At 47.5% G+C, this 24707-nt stretch overlaps 1 protein-coding gene and 1 long non-coding RNA gene across 10 annotated transcripts in view; one reads left to right on the top strand and one right to left on the bottom strand.

The window, feature by feature from the left end:
* Positions 1-24707, top strand: part of NUMA1 (nuclear mitotic apparatus protein 1) — a 79843-nt gene that overhangs the window by 46043 nt on the left and 9093 nt on the right. For 6 of the 8 annotated variants that reach the window (XM_008019992.3, XM_038004895.2, XM_073019049.1 and 3 more), the window contains 13 exons: positions 6952-7037; positions 11864-11943; positions 13066-13148; positions 13794-13874; positions 15230-15317; positions 16893-17016; positions 17530-17687; positions 17987-18104; positions 18204-18321; positions 18677-18817; positions 20142-20264; positions 20412-23777; positions 24229-24270. In XM_008019992.3, coding sequence (XP_008018183.1) covers positions 6952-7037; positions 11864-11943; positions 13066-13148; positions 13794-13874; positions 15230-15317; positions 16893-17016; positions 17530-17687; positions 17987-18104; positions 18204-18321; positions 18677-18817; positions 20142-20264; positions 20412-23777; positions 24229-24270 — 4608 coding nt within the window. The remainder of the gene's footprint in view (positions 1-6951; positions 7038-11863; positions 11944-13065; positions 13149-13793; positions 13875-15229; positions 15318-16892; positions 17017-17529; positions 17688-17986; positions 18105-18203; positions 18322-18676; positions 18818-20141; positions 20265-20411; positions 23778-24228; positions 24271-24707) is intronic. The other 2 variants (XM_073019066.1, XM_038004900.2) reach the window with 1 other exon arrangement.
* LOC103247985 (uncharacterized) lies at positions 19915-20429 on the bottom strand. 2 transcript variants are annotated; one of them, XR_503098.3, is made up of 2 exons: positions 20323-20429; positions 19915-20147 (listed from the first exon to the last, which is right to left on the bottom strand). It is a non-coding gene; the product is annotated as an uncharacterized lncRNA (long non-coding RNA). The 2 variants fall into 2 exon arrangements; XR_005242616.2 differs by having other exon boundaries at positions 20314-20418.

Raw genomic sequence — 24707 nt, 5'->3', positions numbered from 1 at the left:
AAAACCCTATCTCTACAGAAAATTAAAAAATCAGCTGGGCAGGGTGTCGTGCACCTGTAGTCTCAGCTACTTGGGAGGCTAAGGTGGGAGGATCCCTTGAGCCATGAAGGTTGAGGCCACTGAGCCATGATTGCACCACTGTACTCCAGCCTGGATGACAGAGTGAGACCATGTTTCAAAATATATATATAAAAATAAAAAATAAATAAAGCTAAAGAAACAGAGGAGACCATGGGGTGTGGTGATAAATATGGGCCTCAGAGTCAGATGCCCAGCATGGAATCACAGCGCTGGTCCCTCTGACCCAGGGCAAGTTGGCCTCTCGGTATCCCTTTTTTTTTTTTTTTTTTTTTTTTTTTTTTTGAGATGGAGTCTTGCTCTGTCGCCAGGCTGGGGTGCAGTGGCACAATCTCGGCTCACTGCAACCTCTGCCTCCTGGGTTTAAGCAGTTCTCCTGCCTCAGCCTCCCGACTCGCTGGGACTACAGGCGCACACCATCATGCCCAGCTAATTTTTTTGTATTTTTAGTAGAGACGGGTTTCACCATGTTGGCTAGGATGGTCTTGATCTCCTGACTTCGTGGTCTGCCCTCCTTGGCCTCCCAGAGTGCTGAGATTACAGGTGTGAGCCACCGTGCCTGGCCAGTATCTTTTTTTTTAATGGGGATGATTTTAAATTAAAATACCTCATAGAGTTCTACTTTTTCTTGGCACCGTGAAAAAAATAAAATACCTCATGGGGTTATTACAAGGATAATGAGATACATTTAGTGTGCACAAGTACCCACACACTTGCAGTCATTTAGCATAATATCTCAATAAATCATAGTTCTTTGTATTTAAAATATTTCCTGGGCATGCTTGTTGATATAGGATATTTTAGTATTCACCCTGAGTACTGATTAATCAGGGCCAATTGGAGAGCCAACCATTTTTCTTTTTTTAAAAAACAGACATAGAGTCTCATTCTGTTGCCTAGATGGAGTACAGTGATGTAATCATAGTTCACTGTAACCTCAAACTTTGGGGCTCAAGCAGTCCTTTCACCTCAGCCTCCCAAGTAGCTAGGACCACAGGGGTACATGCCATGCTAATTTTTAAAAACTTTTTGTAGAGATGGGGTCTTGCTAAGTTGCCCAGGCTGGTCTCAAACTTCCGACCTCAAGCAAACTTCCCACCCTGGTCTCCCAAAGTGTTGGGATGGCAGACATAAGCCACTGCACCTGGCTGCCAACTTTTTTTTAAATTAGAGAATATTTAAAAGGAAATGAATTTTTAATTTCCAGTTAGGGTTGAGTTAATAAGATAGGTTGTTTTAGTCATGATCAAATCTTGAGTGAGGAAATATATGTTTAATGAACAAAATATTCATTCTTAGTCTTCAGTTTCTGAAATGGATGTAATTTTCTTTTGTGTAGCTTAAAATGGGTATTTTTATATTTATATATTTTATAATTATATTGCATGCCGTTTTATTCTCTATTAGGAACATTGTCTCTTCCTTCTCCTACTCTCCTCGCATTTCCCCCCAAAAAGGCTGGTTGGGTTTTAGGGAAACCTGAGCAACATCTCTAATTCAATGCAAGTAACTGAATGTTGGGGGCTTCTTTAGCCACATCATTTTATGTTGATTGGTTTATTTATTTAGGTTCTAGGCTTGTTTTTACAGTGACTACTACTGTTACAGAGAATAAACACAAGACTAATTTTATTTATTTATTTATTTAGAGACAGTGTTGCTCTGTCACCCAGGCTTGAATGCAGTGGTGTGATCACGGCTAACTGCAGCCTCCACCTCCTGGGCTCAAGCAGTCCTCCCACCTCAGCCTCTCTAGTAGCTGGGACCACAGTCATGCACCATCATGCCCGGCTAATTTTTTGTATTTTTGGTAAAGACTTGGTTTTGCCATTTTTTCCCAGGCTGGTCTTGATTTCCTGAGCTCAAGCGATCCACCCGCCTTGACCTCCCAAAGTGTTAGGCATGAGCCACTGCACCTGGCCTAAGACTAGTTTTATTTATAGCAGCTACTTATATCCTTTTCTCAAAAGTCACAGTAAATATGCGTGAGGCCAGCTCACACCTGTAATCCCAGCACTTTGGGAGGCTGAGGTGGAGGATCACTTGAGCTCAGAAGTTTGCAACCACCCTGGGCAACATGGCGAAACCCTGTCTCTTCAAAAAATACAAAAATTAGCTGGGTGTGGTGGTGTGCTCCTGTGCTTCTAGCTACTCAGGAGGCTGAGGTGGGAGGATCACCTGAGGCTGTGGAGGTTGAAGCTGCAGTGAGCTGTGATCGTGCCACTACACTCCAGCCTGGACAATAGAGTGAGAGCCTGTCTAAAAAGAAAAACAAAGAACATGCATGAAATTGTTAAAGTATTGTTATATGTGCCAGGTTCAGTAGTGCACACCTGTAGTCCCAGCTACTTGGGAAGCTGAGATGGGAGAATTGCTTGAGCCCAGGAGTTTGAGGTTGCAGTTAGCCATGATTGCATCTGTAAATAGCTGCTGCACTCCAACCTATAACATAGCAAGAGCCTGTCTCTTAAAAATATATATGAATATAGTTATAGAGAATTTTTTCAATTTAAACAAAAGTTGTGGAGCTAAAGCAAATTTTATGAAACTGTAGTAGCATGAAATAATGCATCTGTTATGTTAGTGAGAAGAGTGGCGTAGAACATACACATACACACACATGGTAATTCCAACTACAGTTTAAAAAAAATTACTGGCCAGGTGCGGTGGCTCAAGCCTGTAATCCCAGCACTTTGGGAGGCCGAGACGGGTGGATCACGAGGTCAGGAGATCGAGACCATCCTGGCTAACACAGTGAAACCCCATCTCTACTAAAAAAATACAAAAAGCTAGCCGGGCAAGGTGGCGGGTGCTTGTAGTCCCAGCTACTCGGGAGGCTGAGGCAGGAGAATGGCGTAAACCCGGGAGGCGGAGCTTGCAGTGAGCTGAGATCCGGCCACTGCACTCCAACCTGGGCGACAGAGCGAGACTCTGTCTCAAAAAAATAAATTAGCCGGGCACAGTGGCGGGCACCTGTAGTCCCAGCTACTTGGGAGGCTGAGGCAGGAGAATGGCGTGAGCCCGGAAGGCGGAGCTTGCAGTGAGCCAAGATTGCGCCACTGCACTCCAGCCTGGGCGACAGAGCGAGACTCCGTCTCAAAAAAAATAAATAAATAAATAAATAAATAAATAAATAAATAAATAAATAAAATTACCTAGGAAAAAACGAAATAAATACGTCAAAATGGAAAAAGTACCTGTATTAAAATACTAGAATTATTGGGAGTTCTGTTTTTTGTCTTCTGAATTTTCAGTAATTTATAACATAAAAATAAATTAGTGGTTTATTTTATTAATACTTAAATTATAGCTTGAAACTATTCTGTAAACAGCAGTTAATAATGAATAAACTGTTACAGGATATTTTAAGATTTGACAACCTTAAGCAACCCTGCAATCCTAAAGGGCAACTCTTAAGTTACATGGTGAGCCTGTTCCTCACTCTCATGTTTTATGTCCTGACTAGAGATGAAGGAACTTCTCTACTTCCTTAACTTTTAAATGATTTCTCACTTGAGAGCAAAATAATTCACAGGAAGAAAAGTCTTTTTATATCCATGAAAGGAACTGTGGCTGGATTATTACCCAATTGGTATATGTGATGAATCCAGATTCCTTAGGAGACTTTACATCAGCTAATTGGTATGATTTTTTAGTCTTGTTAGTGAACAGGCATCCATAGCCCTTGAATGTTTTACCTAGATTGCAGGTATTGATAGGAGATGGTTTAGCCTTGGCAATCTCTCCATTTTCTGCAGGTAAAATGGAATCTTGGCCTGAAGTTTTCAGAATCTTCTTAGAAAACTTACAATGAATGACCTGTCCTGACCAATTACATTGAGCTTTTTCCAAAAGACAGTATAAATATTTTATAAATATATTAGCAAACTCTTTAAGATGTCAATAAGTCACATTTTATTTCACATTAAAAAAAACTTTTAATCTGTTTTAATTTGGATTCATCTAAAAGATTCCCCTTTTTGAGATAGGGTCTTGCTCCGTGACCCAGGCTGGAATGCAGTTGCATTCATGGCAGCCTGGAACTCCTGCTCTCAAGCAATCCTCTGCCTCCCACCTTAGCCTCCTGAGCAGCTAGGACCATAGACATCACAGACATGCACCACCATGCTGGGCTGTTTTTTGTTGTTGTTGTTTTTTGTTGTTGTTTTAATTTTTTGGTGACAGGGTCTTGCTGTGTGGCCTAGGCTGATCTCAAACTTCTGGCCTCAATCGATCCTCCCTCCTCATCGTCCCAAAGCACTGGGATTACAGGCATGAGCCACCACACCTGGCCTAAAAGTTTTATTTATTTATTTATTTAGTTATTTAGTTATTTATTTTTTGAGACAGGGTCTCAATCACTCTAGTTGCCCAGGCTAGAGTACAATGGTGTGATAATAGCTCACTGTAGCCTTGACCTCCTGGGCTCAAGCGATCTTCCCACATCAGCCTCCCAAGTAGCAGGGACTACAGTAGCATACAGGCGCAAGCCACCTCACCCAGCTAATAATTTTTTTTAATTATTATTTTGTAGAGACAGGGTCTCCTTATGTTGCCCAGGCTGGTCTTGAACTCCTGGCCTCAAGCAGTCCTTCTGCCTCAGCCTCCCCAAGTGCTGGGATTACAAGCATGGGCCACTGCACCTGACCTTAAAGTTGTTTCTAAATGTGAAAGTATTTGACTGAAATAAATACTATCATGTCTGTAGAGGAATCATTGATTTTTTAAAATCCTCTTAATTCTATAGTGCATGCAGCTAACTTAACTGTTAAGAAATACAAATGTTATATCTACTTCATTATTTTAATTTTATTAGCCATAATAGTGCCTTATGTTTATTACTCCTTCCTTCCTTCCTTCCTTCCTTCCTTCCTTCCTTCCTTCCTTCCTTCCTTCCTTCCTTCCTTCCCTCCCTCCCTCCTTCCTTCCTTCCTTTTTTTTTTCTTGAGATGTCTCACTCTGTTTCCCAGGCCATAGTGCAGGGACACTATCATAGCTCATTGTAACTTCTCCAGCTCCTGGGCTCAAATGATCCACCCACCTCAGCCTCTTATGTAGCTAGGACTTATAGGCACCATGTCCAGCTTGCTTGCTTGCTTATTTATTTATTTGGTAGAGACAAGGTACTGTTATGTTGCCCAAGGTGATCCTAAACTCCCAGCCTCAAGCAGTCCCCCTACCTCAGCCTACCAAAGTGCTGGGATTACAGGTGTGAGCCACTGCGCCTGTCCTACTTGGTATTTTTTTTAAATGTGTTCTTGCATCCATAATCCATTTGAGCTCACACTGGTCCTTTGAAGTAGATAAGGTAGGGGTTCCATCCATTTGGCACGAGAGAAAACTAGTGCAGAGAGAAATAAAGTTTATAACAAAGGTTGCTGGCAAGTTTCTGGAGGAGCTGGGCCCAAAATGTATGTGTACTGGCTCCCGGCCCAAATATAGAGAATACATTTATAAGCAATAGAACCTAGTTGTCTGCACATAACCACTATGCTGAAGTTCTTTAAAATACCTTGTTTCTTAAAGCAGGCTCAGTCTCTCTCCCCTCTTAGTGCTGAATATGTGAATAATTAACGTAGCAAACCATTTCTTCTTATAGTAATAAAAAAGTAAACTTCAGCCCAGATTACTTCTGAACTTTACTGCCTATGGAATTCATGAGGTTTTCCTGTAGAAGTCGACGTGTATACTTATTGAATAACCTGTGTACCTGATGCATGTGACCCCTGGTGAATTTTCTAGTGGTAAAAACTGATTTAGATGTGTGCCTATCTGAAGCCAAAGAGTGGGAACAGGCAACTAAATCAGAATAAGAGGTTTTTCTTTGAGATTCCTAGCCCAGCTCATCATCTTCTTTCATTCCCACCCCGTTTCTTTTCCTTTCCTTTTCTTTCTTTTTTTTTTCCTTTGGAGACAGGGTCTTGCTCTGTCACCCAGGCTAGAGTACAGTGATGCAATCTCAGCTCCCTGCAGCCTCGACCTCCCTGGGCTAAGGTGATCCTCCCACCTCAGCCTTCTAAGTAGCTGGGACTGCAGGTGTGTGCCACCACACCTGGCTAATTTTTTGTATTTTTTGTAGGACAGGGTTTCACCATGTTGCCCAGGCCCGTCTTGAACTCCTGAGCTCAAGTGATCTTCCTGCCTCAGCCTCCCAAAGTGCTAGGATTGCAGGTGTGAGCCACCACGCCTGGATCCCTCCACCCACTTTTTAAAAAATCATCTTGTTCTCCTATTGTTTTTCCCTTCTCCCCTCAGCCAGAGTTTTATGTGTGGAAAGAATAAAAATGTGTTAATAAGATTTTATATCTTTGTGGGAGTGTATAGCATATATGTAATATTTATGTTTTGAATAGATATTTGAAAACTCAAGAGCTACAAAGGGCTATAATATAAAAATCCAAGAGATATAGAAACTTATAATGTAAACATTCAAGAAATACAAAGGGCTATAGTACATTCAAGACCTACAGAGAGTTATAATGTAAGAGCCTTTCTTTTCCCACCTCAGACTCCCTGCTGTCAAATTCCTCTCTTTAGAAGCAATGTTAGTACCAATTTATTGGTGTATCCTTCCAAAAGCATTTTATGCCTAAAAGTATACTCCCAGTGCTGGAACATCTTAGGAGAGTTTAAGCTTTTATTTAGTTGAAGCCAAAGGAAGGACTCTCTGATGGTTGCATTTCAGGTGGCTGTAACTGGATGAGTGAGTGCAGCAGCACTCCTTCCTGAAATTAAAAACCTGAGAATCATCAGTTCTTTTATTCCTATAGCCTACAACTGTGAGCACTCACATTGAGCCTCTGGGAAAAGGAGCAAACCACATTGCTTCTGGCGTTTGTAACGTCTCACTAGGCTGTTCCCCTTGATTCACAGGTGAACAGTCTACATGTGGCTGACCCTGTGGAGGCTGTGCTGCAGCTCCAGGACTGCAGCATCTTCATCAAGATCATTGACAGACTGTGAGTACACACCATACCTCTCTCTAGCCTCTAAGGCAAAGCTGATTGCTGGGGTGGGGGCTGTATTTGTTCTCTTTACTTGGTGATGGCTATGACCAGAAATCAGGGGCAGGATTGGGACATCATAAGCCAGGGTGGGGCCTAAAGGCAAGAATACATTGACTTCATCTTCCAGTCGCTGTGCCACTCCATGGGAGAGGTTTCGCGCTTGTCCCATTCTGAGGCTTCTGCACTCTTGCACAGGAGAGCCTCCAAGGCTCCATGCCCTCACATTCTTACAAGTGCTCACTCTTGGGCTCCCCATTCTCTTGTCCCACCAGAAGCCTTCTACAACCCTCTTTTCTTGACTCATCCCTACCCTATGCCACAAGCCCTCTTTGCAACCTTCTGAGGGAAGAAAGGGAAAGCTCTCACATCTGAAGGAAAGAAGAAACACCTAGAAATCTCATCTGTAACTTGTTAGCACAGTACAGATATGCCTCTTTCTAAGCCATTATAAAATAAATACACTTCTGGGGTTTTTACTGCCTCAATTAACGTTTTCTGAGGTCCAAGAGCATTTAAAAAGCTTGTTGTTACCATGCAGCAAGGATTGTAGTTTGGCCTTTTGGTCTGTGTCTTTAGCACATTTCCTTTGAACATCACAGTTATCTGGGAAATGAATAGAGTGGGGCTTCCTCCCAGTATCCTACCTTTTTGGGACCGAGCATAGATCAGTCGTTGTCTTTTTTTTTTTTTTTAAAGAAAGCACATTAGATTGTTTACCCCAGGCCAAGGATAAACTGAAGTGTTGAAGGTGTTTATGTGCCATACGTGGCAGTTAGGAACTGGTATTAGGGACTCACATCTCTGTGAAGCAAGCACTTTACCCATTCATAGGTAACAGCTCATAGATAGGGAAAGAAGGTCGAGTTAAGCTTATCAAAGGCCAGAACTGTGTCTGATTCATCTTGGGGTCTTCCCTACACTACATTGATTAGGTTTTAGTTAATGTTTGTTGAGTAAAGAGATGAGTTGGTATTCTCCATCAGCAAGGTCTAGTGGGGCTGAGTAGCCCAGGACAGATGGGTCTGCTAAAGTGGTTTTTTATTTGAAATGTGTGTTGGTCGTGGGTTGTCTTATAGGATTTTTTAAAATTCCGTATGCTCTAACCAGGACCTACCTTAGTACCTCTAAAAGAAGTCACTGTTCTTATTTGGGTCCAGACACTACCATTTTCTCTTCCAGTTACCCAGGCAGGACATTTCAACATCATCTTGACTTCTCTCTCTCCTTGGCGCTGATCTCTAATTGGTCATCATCCTCTCTGCTCACAACCAATGTCCCTCCCTCTGCCTCATTCTAGTTCTTCTAGCCTAGTTCTTCTCTAATCTGCCCTTATTGCAGTTCATTCCTATACATGAGTTCTCAATAATCTTTCTCAAATCTTGTTTTCTTTGTGACACTTCAGTGACTCTTCATCAAACCTCAGTGAGTATTCATTTTTAATAGGTAGAAATCTAAAATTTTCAGCCTGGTGTTTAAGATCTTTCATCAGGGGGTCATTTCCTCTCACCAATTTTGTGTCCTGCTTTTTTTTCTCGCCACTCAACACCACCTCATTTTTTTTTAATCTTATAGAAATTCTTAAATCCTGGATTCTGTTAATTGCATTATTATGGTGCGGCTTAACTTGTTCCACTATTCCCCTTGTTGCCTATATACTGATAATTAGATCTAAGCTTGATTCATTTTTTTTTTTTTTTTTTTTTTTTTGGCAAAGACACTTCATAGTTGGGGTTGTGTACCACCTGTAAGTCAGCATTTTGGAACTTCTATTGAAAATCATTATTTTGTAAACCCTAAGGAAGTGATAGATCCAGGCACCTACCATTAATGGCTGGTAAAACTATTAGGCTGGCAATACCTAACTCTGTTTAATTTTAACCTCACTAAAAGTGAAGCAGCCAGGTATAATATGCCTTGTATTGTAACATAAAATATGGGGCAGCATGCTTTTATGACCTCAGAATAGATCAAGGAACTTTTGCTTTTGAAGAGAGAAATTTCCTTGGCCTGGTGACAAGAGCAGTAGATGTGCCCAAGAGTAAGGATGTGTGTTGTCCTTGGGTTAGCCACTGTAGGTTTATAACCTGGTAGGAAATTTTCATAGGAAGCGTCAAAAATTCAAGATGCTCATTTTCAAGTTGTCTTCTAGGGTGTTGCCTGAACCTAGGCTGCAGTAGAAGGGGGAGTTGGAGGTAGGCGATATTAAAATCCCAGGTTAACGCTAATCTCCATCTCAGATCCAGCACATTGCAGACCAGCTTCCTTTTGGGAAATGGAGGTTCTTGGTTAATATGTTCTGGCTCTTACATTTCTGGTACTGCTCCTAGTGCCAACCTAAATCAGCAGCCTAGTTCTCAGCAGAAGGCAGCAGAGGATGGCAAGGTTGGAGGGTAGATAGAAGCTGTGAGAGTTGGATGACTCCTGTCTGTACACTGGACAAGGGGCGCCCTGAGAAAAATAATTCTTTTTTAAAAAAAAAGAAGCTGTGGGAGTTGAGGAGGGTTTAATTGCTTGGCCACTTGGCCTTCTCTATGGGAAAATTAACTGGGATCAACCCCTCTGACAAGTTTCCCTTTCTGTTCTTCTGTGCGTGAATAGCCTAAAGCAAAAAAGGCTGTCCCATCTCTTTGATAGCTGTGAGGCTTGAACAACAAAGTATAGTGGAGGCATTTTGCCAGAAAACTTACAGTTCTGATGTTTATCTTGCTGACATTTATTTCTGCTCTTCTCAGTAAAAAGCATCCCTCAGTTGTCAGTCAGCCCATATGTATTGAGCACCTACTTTATTCCTCGCTTTCAGCTAGTGCAGTTGGAGTGGGCAGTTGTAAATGGTGCAGTTGCATTCATGAGTGCTGCAGGAAGAGCTGGAGGACAGCGGAGGCATGACTGGCAGGAGTTGTGGATGGCTTCCTGACAGAGATGAGACTTCAGCACTGTCTTAAAGGACAGGCTGGATTTCTCTAGGACTACTGTTGTCCAAAGCATGCTCCATGCAGCTTTACTTACACCAGGCTTTGTGAGGGGTAGGGGGAAGGGTTTTGTGATCAAATAGGTTTAGGAAATAATGCATGTTGTATCTTCTATAAAAATGTTCAGTTTAGTTTAACCCAGCATTTCTCAAACATTTCACCTGAGAACCTCTTTTTATTTTTAGTTAATGGAATACTCTGAGGTAAATATTGCTCCACACTGAGCCAAGGAGTCACAACATTCCAGATTGTGGGTGGGTAGGGGAAATGGCTCATTTGGGAGTCTATAAGAGATTAGCATCTCTTTAAGACTTTGTAGGAGTCTCTGATCTCAGACCAACTATCCAGACAGAGTGCCTCTAGTGGGGGATTCACTTGGAAGAAGCCTTTGTAATCACATGGGGTATGGGGGGAGGTACACTCATAGTCTTGGCTTGGATGACGCTTGTGCTTTCATGATGTCTCTGGCATTGGAAGTTTCTGGACCTGCCCTGCCCTCCAGAAAGTTGGCTGAGAACTAGGGGTTTAGATTCTGAGAAACAGGGGGCCCACTAATCAGGATCTCCCACTGTAGCCTAGAGAATTCAGCTTTCTAACTGAAGTGGTATTTTACCTGCTGCTGCTTCTGAAAATGGAACCGCAGTTAGCTAGGGGATCCAGCAAAGTTCCCCCAATAGGCTGGAGGCTGAGATGGCAAAAGCCTCCCAGAGGAGGATCCCAGGGATTAGTATTCTTTTTTTTTTTTTTTTTTTTTTTTTTTTTTGAGACAATCTCCCTCTGTTGCCCAGGCTGGAGTGCAGTGGCACCATCTCTGCTGACTGTAATCTCTGTCTTGGGTTGAAGCAATTCTGCCTCAGCCTCCTGGGCTGTGTGAGAGCTCCCCCTGCTGTCTCCCTCTCCTCATGGTTCTCTTCATACTGCCTGCTCTTCCAGTAAAGCAAGTACAGACAAAAACCACTAATCGAGAATACTAGTCCTGGCTGGGCACGGTGGCTCCAGCCTGTAATCCCAGCACTTTGAGAGGCTGAGGTGGGTGGAGGTCAGGAGTTTGAGACCAGCCTGGCCAACATGGCGAAACCCCATCTCTACTAAAAAATTAAAAAATTAGCCAGGTGTGGTGGTCCATGCCTGTAATCCCAGCTACTTGGGAGGCTGAGGCAGGAGGATTGCTTAAACCCAGGATACAGAGGTTACAGTGAACTGAGATCGTGCCACTGCATTCCAGCCTGGGCGACAGAGTGAGATTCTGTCTCAAAAAAACAAACAAAAAACTAGTCCCTGGGATCCTCCTCTGGGAGGCTTTTTGCCATCTCAGCCTTCAGCCTAGTGGGGGAACTTCACCCTGTCACTTTAGAGCCTTGTTTCCTCCTGTTCTTTCAGTTCTTGGATGTGTTTTTCCTTCCCCATGGTCTTCTCTCACTCTTACCCTAGGTGTGTTCTCCAGGCTTCCTGACAGCTTAGAGTTGAGACATTCCAGATGGTGTAATCTAGCTTCCCATTCATCTGGGCTGCCTCCATCTCCTCTCGGCCCCTTTCCACAGAGCTTTTTTATATTTGCAAAGAGGATGATAGAATGCCATCTTTTCCAGAAGAACCCTATGCCTCAAGTCCCCACTTCCCACCCACCAGACAGTTCCTTCTGGATAAATAGTGTCCTGGTATCTGTCACCTGTCTCCCAATCTGATCTGGATCTCTTCTAGATCCAGCAGAGATCAAGACTGGAAGGAATGGGGAGGTAGTATGAAATGCAGCAGCAAAGAGGCAAAGATTGCTGAATACTCTGGTCCTAATACTTGCTCTTTTTCTAGCCATGGCACTGAAGAGGGACAGCAAATCTTGCAGCAGCCGGTGCCAGAGAGACTGGACTTTGTTTGCAGTTTTTTGCAGAGTAAGCACCTTTCTTATCCAGCTATGAAGAAGCTGCTTCCTCAGCTCGTGGGATTGGAGAGTGAGGAACTAGTTCATGAGTGTCTAGAGGAGAAAAATTTCAAGACTCCCCACTCTTTAACACAAAGATGAAAACAGCTGGTTCAGATCCCCTGGGTCTTGTGATGCCTCCATCAGTTGGTGTAAGAAGAGTGTCCCTTCAGTCCTAGAGCCCTTCTCAGAGATCTAGGTATAGCCAGAAGGTTACTTTTTAGGACCTATCACCTTGAACTTTTTGAGCACCTTAAGTTTCTGTTCCCCCCAACTTCAAGGAGATAGAAGCGAGAGTCTTTCCCTTGCAAGAAAAACTATTTTTCCCAGATAACTTTGAATTCGTTGCTTAGGCGATAGGTGTAGGGGCAGAGGCAGATTAAGGTTGATCTTGACCTCCCTCACTGCTTGTGTGACCTTTCTGGACATAGGTTCCCTATGTATAATATGGAGATGATAACTGCTCTTCAAGTGGATGGGTGGATTAGATAAGAACATATGCAAAGCTTCTAGTACAGTGCTTTTCAGCTCCCCTCCCCTTGTCCAGCCTTAGACCACACAGTCCTCGTCTTTGACATGGGGAGCTAGCTGCCATCTCCACTCCTAGAGAATTATAGGAAAAGTGAGGCTATATTTAGATAAAGCAAGGTGTTAATAATTGAGCCCAGACCCTTGGGCAGCATGAGAGTCAGGTATCCCCAGTTGTCCTCCTCTGACCCAGCTGCAGGTTTCCTCTGTGATCTCAGTTGGAACAGGATTCTAAGTGACCTGGCATCTCTGGGCTCTTCCTCTGTGGTGCTGAGAGAGAGTTGGTGAGTGGGTGGGAGAGTGCAATGTCATGACCCAGAGTTGCTGTGAATTCCCAGGCTGCTTTCTTCTTCCATTATCCCTGTAGCCCTTGGATTGACCCAGGATAGAACTGACTTCAGATGGAAAATTGTAAGGCAGGGGAAAGAGGGCATAGGAGTAAGGAGCCCTACATCTCATAGCTCCACCAGAGATAGCCATTCTGCTCCCCAGATTTAAGTGTTCTGGGATCTCAGGTATGGTTCCCAGGAAGTTCACCCTGTTTTCTACATTGTTGTCATTGCAGAAAATCAAAAACATCCCTCTTCTCCAGAATGCCTGGTGTCTGCACAGAAGGTGCTAGAGGGATCAGAGCTGGAACTGGCCAAGGTACTTATGGAATACCCGACTGGGGAGGCGGAGCAGGGTTGGAATGATGGTACCCGAGGGACCCTGCAGGGCCTTCTCTTAACCCAAGGGGAGATGATGAGTGCTTTATTTCTGGGGCTCTAGTACATTGGAGGTAGAACCAGGCAGCCACCTGTCTGAGTCAGAGGCTGATTTAGCCCAAGGATTCTAGGAGCCCATGATCTTATGACAGAGATTATGAAATAAACAATAGTTTACTAGACCATTACTACGGGCCTTGGTGGAGACCTGGCAGAAATCAGGTCTCACTCGACTATCACCATATTTTTATTATAGCTCAGTCTGCGTCATTCCCTCTGTTCTTTCTGGGTGCTGACCTATAGAGGGTACCTAAAGCTTCACACCCAGGGTTCTATGAGTCCAGGAATTGAGCCATGCAGGAATCTTGGTGCTCAGCTTTTTGTATAGTGTACGCTGTGTCCTCAATTGAAAAAAAAAACCCAAAATGTTTCCTGGAGCTATTAAGGATGGTGGCCTGGGGTTGCTGAATTCTAGGACTTTCAGAAGAATCGCCAGAATAGCTCAGAGTCCCCAGAACTACCCAGAATGGGGCCACTGAGACAAGAGACAGCACCACTCAGTGACTGCCTCCTGTTTGGCTTCTAGATGACCATGCTGCTCTTATACCACTCTACCATGAGCTCCAAAAGTCCCAGGGACTGGGAACAGTTTGAATATAAAATTCAGGTAAGCCCTTGTGCCTCCATGCCACCTAGCGGGCCTAGCCCATGCTTCACCTCACCTGACTTGTTTTTCTTTGAACAGCAGATACTGGTCTTTTTAAAAATACAGTTATAACAGTTATTGCCATTCATCATAGAAAATCTGGGAAATGTTGAAAAGCATGCAGAAGGAAATAACAGTTGCCGATAAACTCATTCCCAGAGGTTGCTAACATTTTAAAGGATGTACTTTCAAGTCCCTTTTTATGTGCATATATTTAACTGTAATATATGTTTTAGGATAATATATAGAAATTATTCTCTGTTCCTATATGTGTTTCTGCGTGTGTGTGTGTGTGTGTGTGTGTTTCCACAGAACTTGCACTTCATTTATCTCCTTTCCTCTGGTAGGGTCATCTGGAAGAGGCCAACATAGTTATATATAAAAGCTTCCTGGCTGGGTGTGGTGGCTCACACCTATAATCCCAGCACTTTGGGAGGCTGAGACAGGAGGATTGCTTGAGGCCAGGAGTTCAAGATCAGCCTGGGTAACATAGCGAGACCCTGTCTCAACAAAAAAGATTTTTTAAAAAAAATGAACTGGCCCTGCAGGCATGGTGGCTCAAGCCTGTAATCCCAGCACTTTGGGAGGCTGAGGCGGGCGGATCACGAGGTCAGGAAATCGAGACCATCCTGGTGGCTAACACGGTGAAACCCCGTCTCTACTAAAAATACATAAAACTAGCTGGGCGAGCTGGCGGGCGCCTGTAGTCCCAGCTACTCGGGAGGCTGAGGCGTAAACCCGGGAGGCGGAGCTTGCAGTGAGCTGAGATCTGGCCACTGCACTCCAGCCTGGGTGACAGAACAAGACTCCGTCTCAAAAAAAAAAAAAAAAAAAATATGAATTGGGTGTGGCAGTGTGTGTCTGTAGTTCTAGCTACTTGGGAAGCTGAGGAGGAGGAGTTGACTCCAGGAGTTGGAGGTTATAGTGAGCTATGATTGTGCTGCTGTATTCCAGCCTGGGTGACATAGCAAGACCTTGTTCCTTAACAACAATAACAATAAAAGCAACTTTCTGATTGTGTTACTTTCCTTAACAGTCACTTCGCTTGTGGTCAGGAGTGAAGTCAGTCAGGAACTCTGACTTGGGTACATCTTGAGGGGAGGTGGGAGGGAAGGGAGCAAGTGGGGTGAACATATCTCTAGTTGAATGTTGTTGGCTGGGTCATAGGACCTCAGCTCTGAGAGGGAGAATGGGATCCAGCAGGCTTCTAGGGCACAAGGGAGCCAGGGACTGGCACTGCCAGGGTGGAGCCCCTGGCAGCCATCCCTTCAGAGGCCTAACACCTCAGTGATGTTCTTTTTCTCTCTGTGGCCCAGGCTGAGTTGGCTGTCATTCTTAAATTTGTGCTGGACCATGAGGATGGGCTAAACCTTAATGAGGACCTAGAGAACTTCCTACAGAAAGGTGAGTAGGTACATACTCCTGAGAATCCCCTCATCTCTAAAATGGGGAATACTAGGATTCTGAGTTGTCAAGAAGTGCGGTGGGGGTTTGTTTCTGTCCCCAACACAAGGCAGAGTTGGTGGTCAGGAAAAGTGTGTGTAATGGAGTAGGTCGATTTCTGGGTCATGTATCATCTCAGTTCCTATGGAGCTCCTCCTTGCTGCCTGGCAGCAGTGATGTAGGATATTTACAAGTGATCATACCTACTTTTGTTTTTTATTTTTTAAACAATCATTACTCTAGGCTTAGAAGCTGATAATGCGCAGTCTTTTTTTTTTTTTTTGAGATGGAGTCTCTCTCTGTCACCCAGGCTGGAGTGCAATGGTGTGATCTCAGCTCACTGCAACCTCCGCTTCCCAAGTTCAAGCAATTCTCCTGCTTCAGCCTCCTAAGTAGCTGGAATTATAGGTGCACGCCACCACACCTGGCTAATTTTTGTATTTTTTGTAGAGATGGCATTAAACCATGTTGATTAGGCTGGTCTCAAACTCCTGACATCAGGTGATCTACCTGCCTCAGCCTCCCAAAGTGTTAGGATTATAGGCATGAGCCACTGCGCCCAGCCCACAGTCTTTTAAAAAATGTTTTTCCTATCATGTAGCACATGTTCTAGGTGGAAAGGCAGATACATAAACCAGGAAATATGATAAGGAATCTAAGCATGGAATATATCAATGGTCTCGGCTGGTGCTACAGTAGAAAGAGTGATCGTTCTGCTGGTTTTCTGATGAAGAGGTCAGCTGGTGGATGATAGGAATGTAAGAAGGAGGTCTAGGCGAGTTCTAGCCATTGAGTTTGATGTTCCTTGTATTCAGGTTCCTCATGAGACCTTCAGGTGGAGATGTTGGAAATATGAGTCCAGAATTCAGGAGCTGGCTCTGGACCAGAAGATAGGTTTGCAAGTCAGCAAGTCAGCATTGGATGGCCACTGAAGCCGTGGGCACTATGGGCAGAGCCAGGAGGCCCCATCAGATCTCTGGGAGCTTAGAGGGTGGGTAGAGGAGGGAGGAGCAGATGAGGAGACTAAGAATAGGTAATTAGAGGTAGGAAAGTCCTACAAAAGTGGTCACAGAAACCAAGGAAAGAGAAGGGTTTTGAGGAGGAGGGCATTTTGGAGGTACAAGACTTTGGGGGGAAGAATTCCAAATGGCAGTCAGTGGCTCTGATAGGAAAGGTTGTTGGGGGCTGCGAGGAGATCCTGCTCAGGGCTCCCCAAGCCGTCTCTGCAGTATGGACTTGAGGAAAAAGCTGAGCACTTGGTGCAGTTTCTGAACCAGAGAACACCCTCACTCCACTGTGCTCTGAGTAGTGATGCTCTGTAGAAATAGAAGCCCTGCACTTTATTTTGGTTAGAGACACGGAACTGTGGATAACCCAGACACCAGGTTCTGCCCAGTGCCTTCCTTGGTAGTTTACATATAAGTATCCACAGATTCACTCCCACTAAGGCCAAGTTCTCAGATTGCATAAAGATGCAAATCTTTTCACCTTCTTACTAATCTTTGTTGATTTATTTTGTCTATTTCTTACCCCCAGCTCCTGTCCCTTCTACCTGTTCTAGCACATTCCCTGAAGAGCTCTCCCCACCTAGCCGCCAGGCCAAGAGGGAGATTCGCTTCCTAGAGCTACAGAAGGTTGCCTCCTCTTCCAGTGGGAACAAGTATGTTCTGGGCCTTTCCTCCTGGGATAGGGCCTCAGCATCCATCTATTCCTCACATTCCTACCTTCTAGAGTTAAGCTGTTGACCAGCCTCTAGGAGTGCTTGGAGAATCCTGTAGATCTGGGATCTCCTCACCTACCCAGTATTAATGGGGGGAATTGGTTGGGATTTGTCATGCACAGAAGGTCTCCCTCAAAAGCTGTTCCCTGTTTATGGAATACCCTTCTTCCTCAAAGACTACAATGAAGTCCCTTCTCTTAGCACATCTCTGCAGAGCCAAGGATAATATATCACTTTTTTTTTTCTGACAAAGAAATTAAGGCAGTGAGAAGAAAAATTTTCTCAAGATCATGTCATGAGGCTTGAGGTAGCACTGCAAATAGAACCCAGGTGCACAGGCCTCCCAGCTGCTAGTGGACACTTCCACAGACCCCACTCCCTTCCTGCTGCCTGTTGCTGATTGCTTCAGATCTTAGACTCTTACCAATGCAACTGGGCCTTTTCCCTCCTCAGCTTTCTCTCAGGTTCTCCAGCTTCTCCCATGGGCGATATCCTGCAGACCCCACAGTTCCAGATGAGACGGCTGAAGAAGCAGCTTGCCGATGAGAGAAGTAATAGGGATGAGCTGGAGCTGGAGCTGGCTGAGAACCGCAAGCTCCTCACCGAGAAGGGTAGGTGGCTGGCATGCTGGCAGATGTGTGAATAGACTTGCCAGAAGGATGTCCCCTTGGCCTCTCATGTTGTCCCCTCTGCTGGACCCTGGAGCTTAGAGCTCAGCCCTGGGCCTGTGGTCAGGCTGACCTCCTGGAAGTTGGGTTCTGTCTTTGTCCCCATCTTCTCTTTCCCTTAGATTGGATACCATATTCCTCCTCCTCTGTATGCCTCCTCCTCCCTATGCCACCTCCTCCCTTCCCCTCCTGCACATAGTTCTGTGCCGATTCTCCTCTCCTCCTCCCTCCACTCTGGGCAGATGCACAGATAGCCATGATGCAGCAGCGCATTGACCGCCTAGCCCTGCTGAATGAGAAGCAGGCAGCCAGCCCACTGGAGCCCAGGGAGCTTGAGGAGCTACGTGACAAGAATGAGAGGTACAACTCTCCCTACATTCCTTCCCAGGCTCCCGCCCCTCCGTCCACCCAGCCAGGGGCCCATCCATACTCTCTTCTCGCTGCTTCCCTCCCTCGCAGCCTTACCATGCGGCTGCATGAAACCCTGAAGCAGTGCCAGGACCTGAAGACAGAGAAGAGCCAGATGGATCGCAAGATCAGCCAGCTTTTGGAGGAGAATGGAGACCTTTCCTTTAAGGTGGGTGTTAAGGTGGTGTGTGCATGGAGGCCTCTCAGGGCTGAGGTGGTCTGGAAGGCTCCCCAAGAGAGGGTTGAGAAGAATGTCCCAGCACCTGTCTTACGCTACAGTCTCTCCAGAGACCTGCATATTTTGCCCCTTTCCTTGTCCCATAATTGGCTGCTTCCCGGGTACTGGGTTGTGACCCTAAAGTTTGATTTGTGGTCCTGAATTAGAAGTGTGATGGCTGTGATTGGTTTGTGGAGGGTTGGCAGGATAATTGGAGGCATCCAGCCCCTGGGGTTCAGGGAGCAGACAGCAGTGGTAGGGTCAGCGTTGACCCTGGGTGATGGGGATTCTCACTTGCCCATCTCAGCTGCGGGAGTTTGCCAGTCACCTGCAGCAGCTACAGGATGCCCTCAATGAGCTGACAGAGGAGCACAGCAGGGCCACTCAGGAGTGGCTGGAGAAGCAGGCCCAGCTGGAGAAGGAGCTCAGCACAACCCTGCAGGATAAGGTAACCCTCTGCTGGGGTCACAGCCACAGTCTTGACCACATATGCAAAGCTGAATCCAGTTTACCACTGTGCTTTTCTGGGCCTTTGGGTATTAAGCTGCTTTGTCTTCAAGGTTTGATAGTGTGCTGTAATTGAAAGGTTGAAAGATTGTGGGCTTCAGTCTAGTACACCTTTCTTTTTTTAAAATTTATTTTTATTTTTTTCCCCAGTCAGTGCCCTCACTTTATAGTATACCTTTCAATCCTATCTCTGGTGTTTATAAGATGTGGATCTTGGACAAGTTAATCAGTCTGTTTTTCTAAGCATTCTTTCCCTAAAATGGGAGTAATAACGAGTAGCAGCCTTATCACCTATTATGAGAAAATGTATGTAAAGCACTTCACACATCACGTAGTGTAAAGTAAGCTCTCAGTGAACCAGTTGTTATGGTTGCTATTGGTAAGAACCTAACTTGGCCACTTAGTAATAACCGTGTAGCCCTTGATCTTGGCACTTAGCATCTGCTTCAGGTTCTTGCTCTGTAAGAGAAATAGTAATAGCTGCCTCTCACATTTGTAAGTGAATTAGAAATTCAGGAATGCACCCAGGCCGGGCACGGTGGCTCACGCCTGTAATCCCGGTACTTTGGGAGGCCAAGGCGGGTGGATCACCTGATGTCAGGAGTTTGAGACCAGCCTGGCCAGCATGGTGAAACCCTGTCTCTACTAAAAATACAAAAAGAAAAATTAGCTGGGTGTAGTGATGCATGCCTGTAGTCCCAGCTACTCGGGAAGCTGAGACAGAAGAAGCTCTTGAACCTGGGAGGCGAAGGTTGCAGTAAGCCAAGATCTCGCCACTGCACTCCAGCGTAGGCGACAGAGCAAGACTGCGTCTCAAAAAAAAAAAATAGGGATGCACCCAGCACAGCCTCTTACAGGTGCTTAGTGAACAGTGGTGAAGAAGTGGGTTTGGGCCTGGGGGATGTTGCAGCTGCTGCCAGTGCTGCCCAGAGGATGGTGGGCAGCTGGTGGTGATTTGGATAATCTAGGAATCAGGACTTATCTGGGGAAGGGTATACAGTAAGGAAATTTGAAGTAAACTCAGCAGCCTTGGGGAAGTAGTAAGAAGGTCACATTATGATTTTATTCTGCCTTAGAACTAGGTCTAGAGAGTCAGGTCCCTCATGCTCCCAGTTCCATGATTTCTGCTTTTTTCTAGGTCATGGCAAAGGGATATCTTGGTAACAAGATGATGGGCCCCATGTTTGTTGATGTTTATGAGGGCTTGTGTGGTAATCTGGTGCCTGTTCCACCTCTCTGTTCACATGGGTCTCATTTACTCCCAGAAATGCCTTGAAGAGAAGAACGAAATCCTTCAGGGAAAACTTTCACAGTTGGAAGAACACTTGGCCCTGCTGCGGGAGAACCCACCCCAGGAGAAGGGCGAGGTGCTGGGTGATGTCTTGCAGGTAGGAATGCACAGGGCGACCTGTGTGCTGGGAGTTGGTGTGGACTCACATTCAGTACCTTTGGGTTCCTGGTGTTCTGCCATTTCCAGAGGAGGCTTGGTGACTGAGGAGTCATGCTGATCCCAGTTTATCTCTTTATACCACCAGCTGGAAACCCTGAAACAAGAGGCAGCCACTCTTGCTGCAAACAACACACAGCTCCAAGCCAGGGTGGAGACGCTGGAGACTGAGCAAGGCCAGCAGGAAGCCAAGCTGCTTGCTGAGCGGGACCACTTTGAAGAAGAAAAGCAGCAGCTATCTAGCCTGATCGCCAACCTGCAGAGCTCCATCTCCAACCTCAGCCAGGCCAAGGAAGAGCTGGAGCAGGCCTCCCAGGCTCATGGGGCCCGGTTGACTGCCCAGGTGGCCTCTCTGACCTCTGAGCTCACCACACTCAATGCCACCATCCAGCAACAGGATAAAGAACTGGCTGACCTGAAGCAGCAGGCCAAAGAGGAGCAGGCCCAGCTAGCACAGACCCTCCAACAGCAAGAACAGGCCTCCCAGGGCCTCCGCCACCAGGTGGAGCAGCTGAGCAGTAGCCTGAAGCAGAAGGAGCAGCAGTTGAAGGAGGTAGCAGAGAAGCAGGAGGTAACTAGGCGGGACCACGCCCAGCAACTGGCCACTGCTGCAGAGGAGCGAGAGGCCTCCTTAAGAGAGCGGGATGCGGCTCTCCAGCAGCTGGAGGCACTGGAGAAGGAGAAGGCTGCGAAGCTGGAGATTCTGCAGCAGCAACTTCAGGTGGCTAATGAAACCCGGGACAGTGCTCAGACCTCAGTGACACAGGCCCAGCGGGAGAAGGCAGAGCTGAGCCAGAAGGTGGAGGAACTCCGCGCCCGTGTTGAGACAGCCTGCCGGGAACAGCATGAGGCCCAGGCCCAGGTAGCAGAGCTAGAGTTCCAGCTGCAGTCTGAGCAGCAAAAAGCAACTGAGAAAGAAAGGGTGGCCCAGGAGAAGGACCAGCTCCAGGAGCAGCTCCAGGCCCTCAAAGAGTCCTTGAAGGTCACCAAGGGCAGCCTTGAAGAGGAGAAGCGCAGGGCTGCAGATGCCCTGGAAGAGCAGCAGCGTTGTATCTCTGAGCTGAAGGCAGAGACCCGAAGCCTGGTGGAGCAGCATAAGCAGGAACAAAAGGAGCTGGAAGAAGAGAAGGCTGGGCGCAAGGGACTGGAGGCTCGATTACAGCAGCTTGGAGAGGCCCATCAGGCCGAGACTGAAGCCCTGCGGCAGGAGCTGGCAGAGGCCATAGCTGCCCAGCGCACAGCTGAGAGTGAGTGTGAGCAGCTTGTCAAAGAAGTAGCTGCCTGGCGTGAACGGTATGAGGAGAGCCAGCAAGAGGAGGCGCAGTATGGCGCCATGTTCCAGGAACAGCTGATGACTTTGAAGGAAGAATGTGAGAAGGCCCGCCAGGAGCTGCAGGAGGCAAAGGAGAAGGTGGCAGGCATAGAATCCCACAGCGAGCTCCAGATAAGCCGGCAGCAGAATGAGCTAGTTGAGCTCCACGCCAACCTGGCCAGAGCACTCCAGCAGGTCCAAGAGAAGGAAGTCAGGGCCCAGAAGCTTGCAGACGACCTCTCCGCTCTGCAGGAAAAGATGGCTGCCACTAGCAAAGAGGTGGCCCGCTTGGAGACTTTGGTGCGCAAGGCAGGTGAGCAGCAGGAAACAGCCTCCCGGGAGTTAGTCAAGGAGCCTGCGAGGGCAGGGGACAGAGAGCCTGAGTGGCTGGAAGAGCAGCAGGGACGCCAGTTCTGCAGCACACAGGCAGCGCTGCAGGCTATGGAACGGGAGGCAGAGCAGATGGGCAATGAGCTGGAGCGGCTGCGGGCTGCACTGATGGAGAGCCAGGGGCAGCAGCAGGAGGAGCGTGGGCAGCAGGAAAGAGAGGTGGCACGACTGACCCAGGAGCGGGGCCGGGCCCAAGCTGATCTTGCCCTGGAGAAGGCGGCCAAAGCAGAGCTTGAGATGCGGCTGCAGAATGCCCTCAATGAGCAGCGTGTGGAGTTTGCTACCCTGCAAGAGGCACTGGCTCATGCCTTGACGGAAAAGGAAGGCAAGGACCAGGAGTTGGTCAAGCTTCGTGGCCTGGAGGCAGCCCAGATAAAAGAGCTGGAGGAACTTAGGCAAACCATGAAGCAACTGAAGGAACAGCTGGCTAAGAAAGAAAAGGAGCATGCATCTGGCTCAGGAGCCCAATCTGAGGCTGCTGGCAGGACAGAGCCAACAGGCTCCAAGCTGGAGGCGCTGCGGGCAGAGGTGAGCAAGCTGGAGCAGCAATGCCAGCAGCAGCAGGAGCAGGCCGACAGTCTGGAACGCAGCCTCGAGGCTGAACGGGCCTCCCGGGCTGAGCGGGACAGTGCTCTGGAGACTCTGCAGGGCCAGTTAGAGGAGAAGGCCCGGGAGCTAGGGCACAGTCAGAGTGCCTTAGCCTCGGCCCAAAGGGAGTTGGCTGCCCTCCGCACCAAGGTACAAGACCACAGCAAGGCTGAAGATGAGTGGAAGGCCCAGGTGGCCCGGAGCCGGCAAGAGGCTGAGAGGAAAAACAGCCTCATCAGCAGCTTGGAGGAGGAGGTGTCCATCCTAAATCGCCAGGTCTTGGAGAAGGAGGGGGAGAGCAAGGAGTTGAAGCGGCTGGTGATGGCTGAGTCAGAGAAGAGCCAGAAGCTGGAAGACAGGCTGCGCCTGCTCCAGGCAGAGACAGCCAGCAACAGTGCCAGAGCTGCAGAACGCAGCTCTGCTTTGCGGGAGGAGGTGCAGAGCCTCCGGGAGGAGGCCGAGAAACAGCGGGTGGCTTCAGAGAACCTGCGGCAGGAGCTGACCTCACAGGCTGAGCGTGCGGAGGAGCTGGGCCAAGAATTGAAGGCGTGGCAGGAGAAGTTCTTCCAGAAAGAGCAGGCCCTCTCCACCCTGCAGCTCGAGCACACCAGCACACAGGCCCTGGTGAGTGAGCTGCTGCCAGCTAAGCACCTCTGCCAGCAGCTGCAGGCCGAGCAGGCCGCTGCCGAGAAACGCCACCGTGAGGAGCTGGAGCAGAGCAAGCAGGCAGCTGGGGGGCTGCGGGCAGAGCTGCTGAGGGCCCAGCGGGAGCTTGGGGAGCTGATTCCTCTGCGGCAGAAGGTGGCAGAGCAGGAGCGAACAGCTCAGCAGCTGCGGGCAGAGAAGGCCAGCTACGCAGAGCAGCTGAGCATGCTGAAGAAGGCGCATGGCCTGCTGGCAGAGGAGAACCGGGGGCTGGGTGAGCGGGCTAACCTTGGCCGGCAGTTTCTGGAAGTGGAGTTGGACCAGGCCCGGGAGAAGTATGTCCAAGAGTTGGCAGCTGTACGTGCTGATGCTGAGACTCGTCTGGCTGAGGTGCAGCGGGAAGCACAGAGCGCTGCCCGGGAGCTGGAGGTGATGACTGCCAAGTATGAGGGTGCCAAGGTCAAGGTCCTGGAGGAGAGGCAGCGGTTCCAGGAAGAGAAGCAGAAACTCACTGCCCAGGTAAGGTACTCAGCCCAACCACCCTCCCAAAGATCAGGAGCTGAGAGCGTAGGGACATCGATCCTGTGTTCCAGGGCCTCTGTCTCCTACACTGGAGTGTCTTGCCTTTCCTCATTCACTGGGTGGCAGAAAAGGAGAGGTGGCTGATGGAGTTCAAGTCTGTTGCCCCTGTCATCCTAAAGAAAATGTCAGTGGCCTCCCCGCTCCTGAAGGCTCTGTCACTAGAGAGTCAAGCTGTGATGACCACCAGCCCATTCAGAGGTGCACCTGCACTGGATGCCTCAGGAGCCACTGGGGACTAGAATCAGTCTAACTGGCATTTTTAAACTTACTGTCAATCTAGCGCCTTAGGGGAAAGTATCAGAGCCTCAGTGAGGTCAGCCTGGCAGCAGGGCTGGTGCCTCTTTGGCCTCATCTCACTCTGTCTCCATTGCTCCTCCCCCATGTACAGGTGGAGCAGCTAGAGGTATTTCAGAGAGAGCAAACTAAACAGGTAATGCCTGGGGTCCTCCCTAAGTGCTGGCTGCTTAAACGGTGACCAGTCTCAGTGCATGAGCCCGGCTGCAGCTTGCCTCCGCCAGCTCCTGTTGTGAACTGTTTGTGAAGGGGGCAGGGTCAAGCCATGGAATCCAGGCCCAGGCTCCCCAGGAGTGCGGTGTGCTGGGCTCTCTCGGGCTTCATCGCACCCGTCCCAGGTCGGCCTCTCCACCCTTCTGCACCTTCTCTCATCTGGCTATCAGGGACAAGGGGTAGCACTGGCTTCATCTTTCCCACACCTGAACCAACGACAGACACAATCTTTGGGATTCTAAAACTTCCCAAGTACTCTGTCTAGTTAAGGATACCCAACTAAGAGGAACAGCAGAATTACCTGTGGGCCTCGTTTAACATTGTGTCCCTTTTTACCAGAGTACAGCTTTATGGAAGCCT

The sequence above is a fragment of the Chlorocebus sabaeus genome, chromosome 1 (assembly GCF_047675955.1).
Source record: "Chlorocebus sabaeus isolate Y175 chromosome 1, mChlSab1.0.hap1, whole genome shotgun sequence".
NCBI lineage: Eukaryota > Metazoa > Chordata > Mammalia > Primates > Cercopithecidae > Chlorocebus > Chlorocebus sabaeus.
The sequence above is the reverse complement of the archived record's forward strand: the minus strand, read 5'-3'. Positions and strand labels throughout refer to the sequence as shown.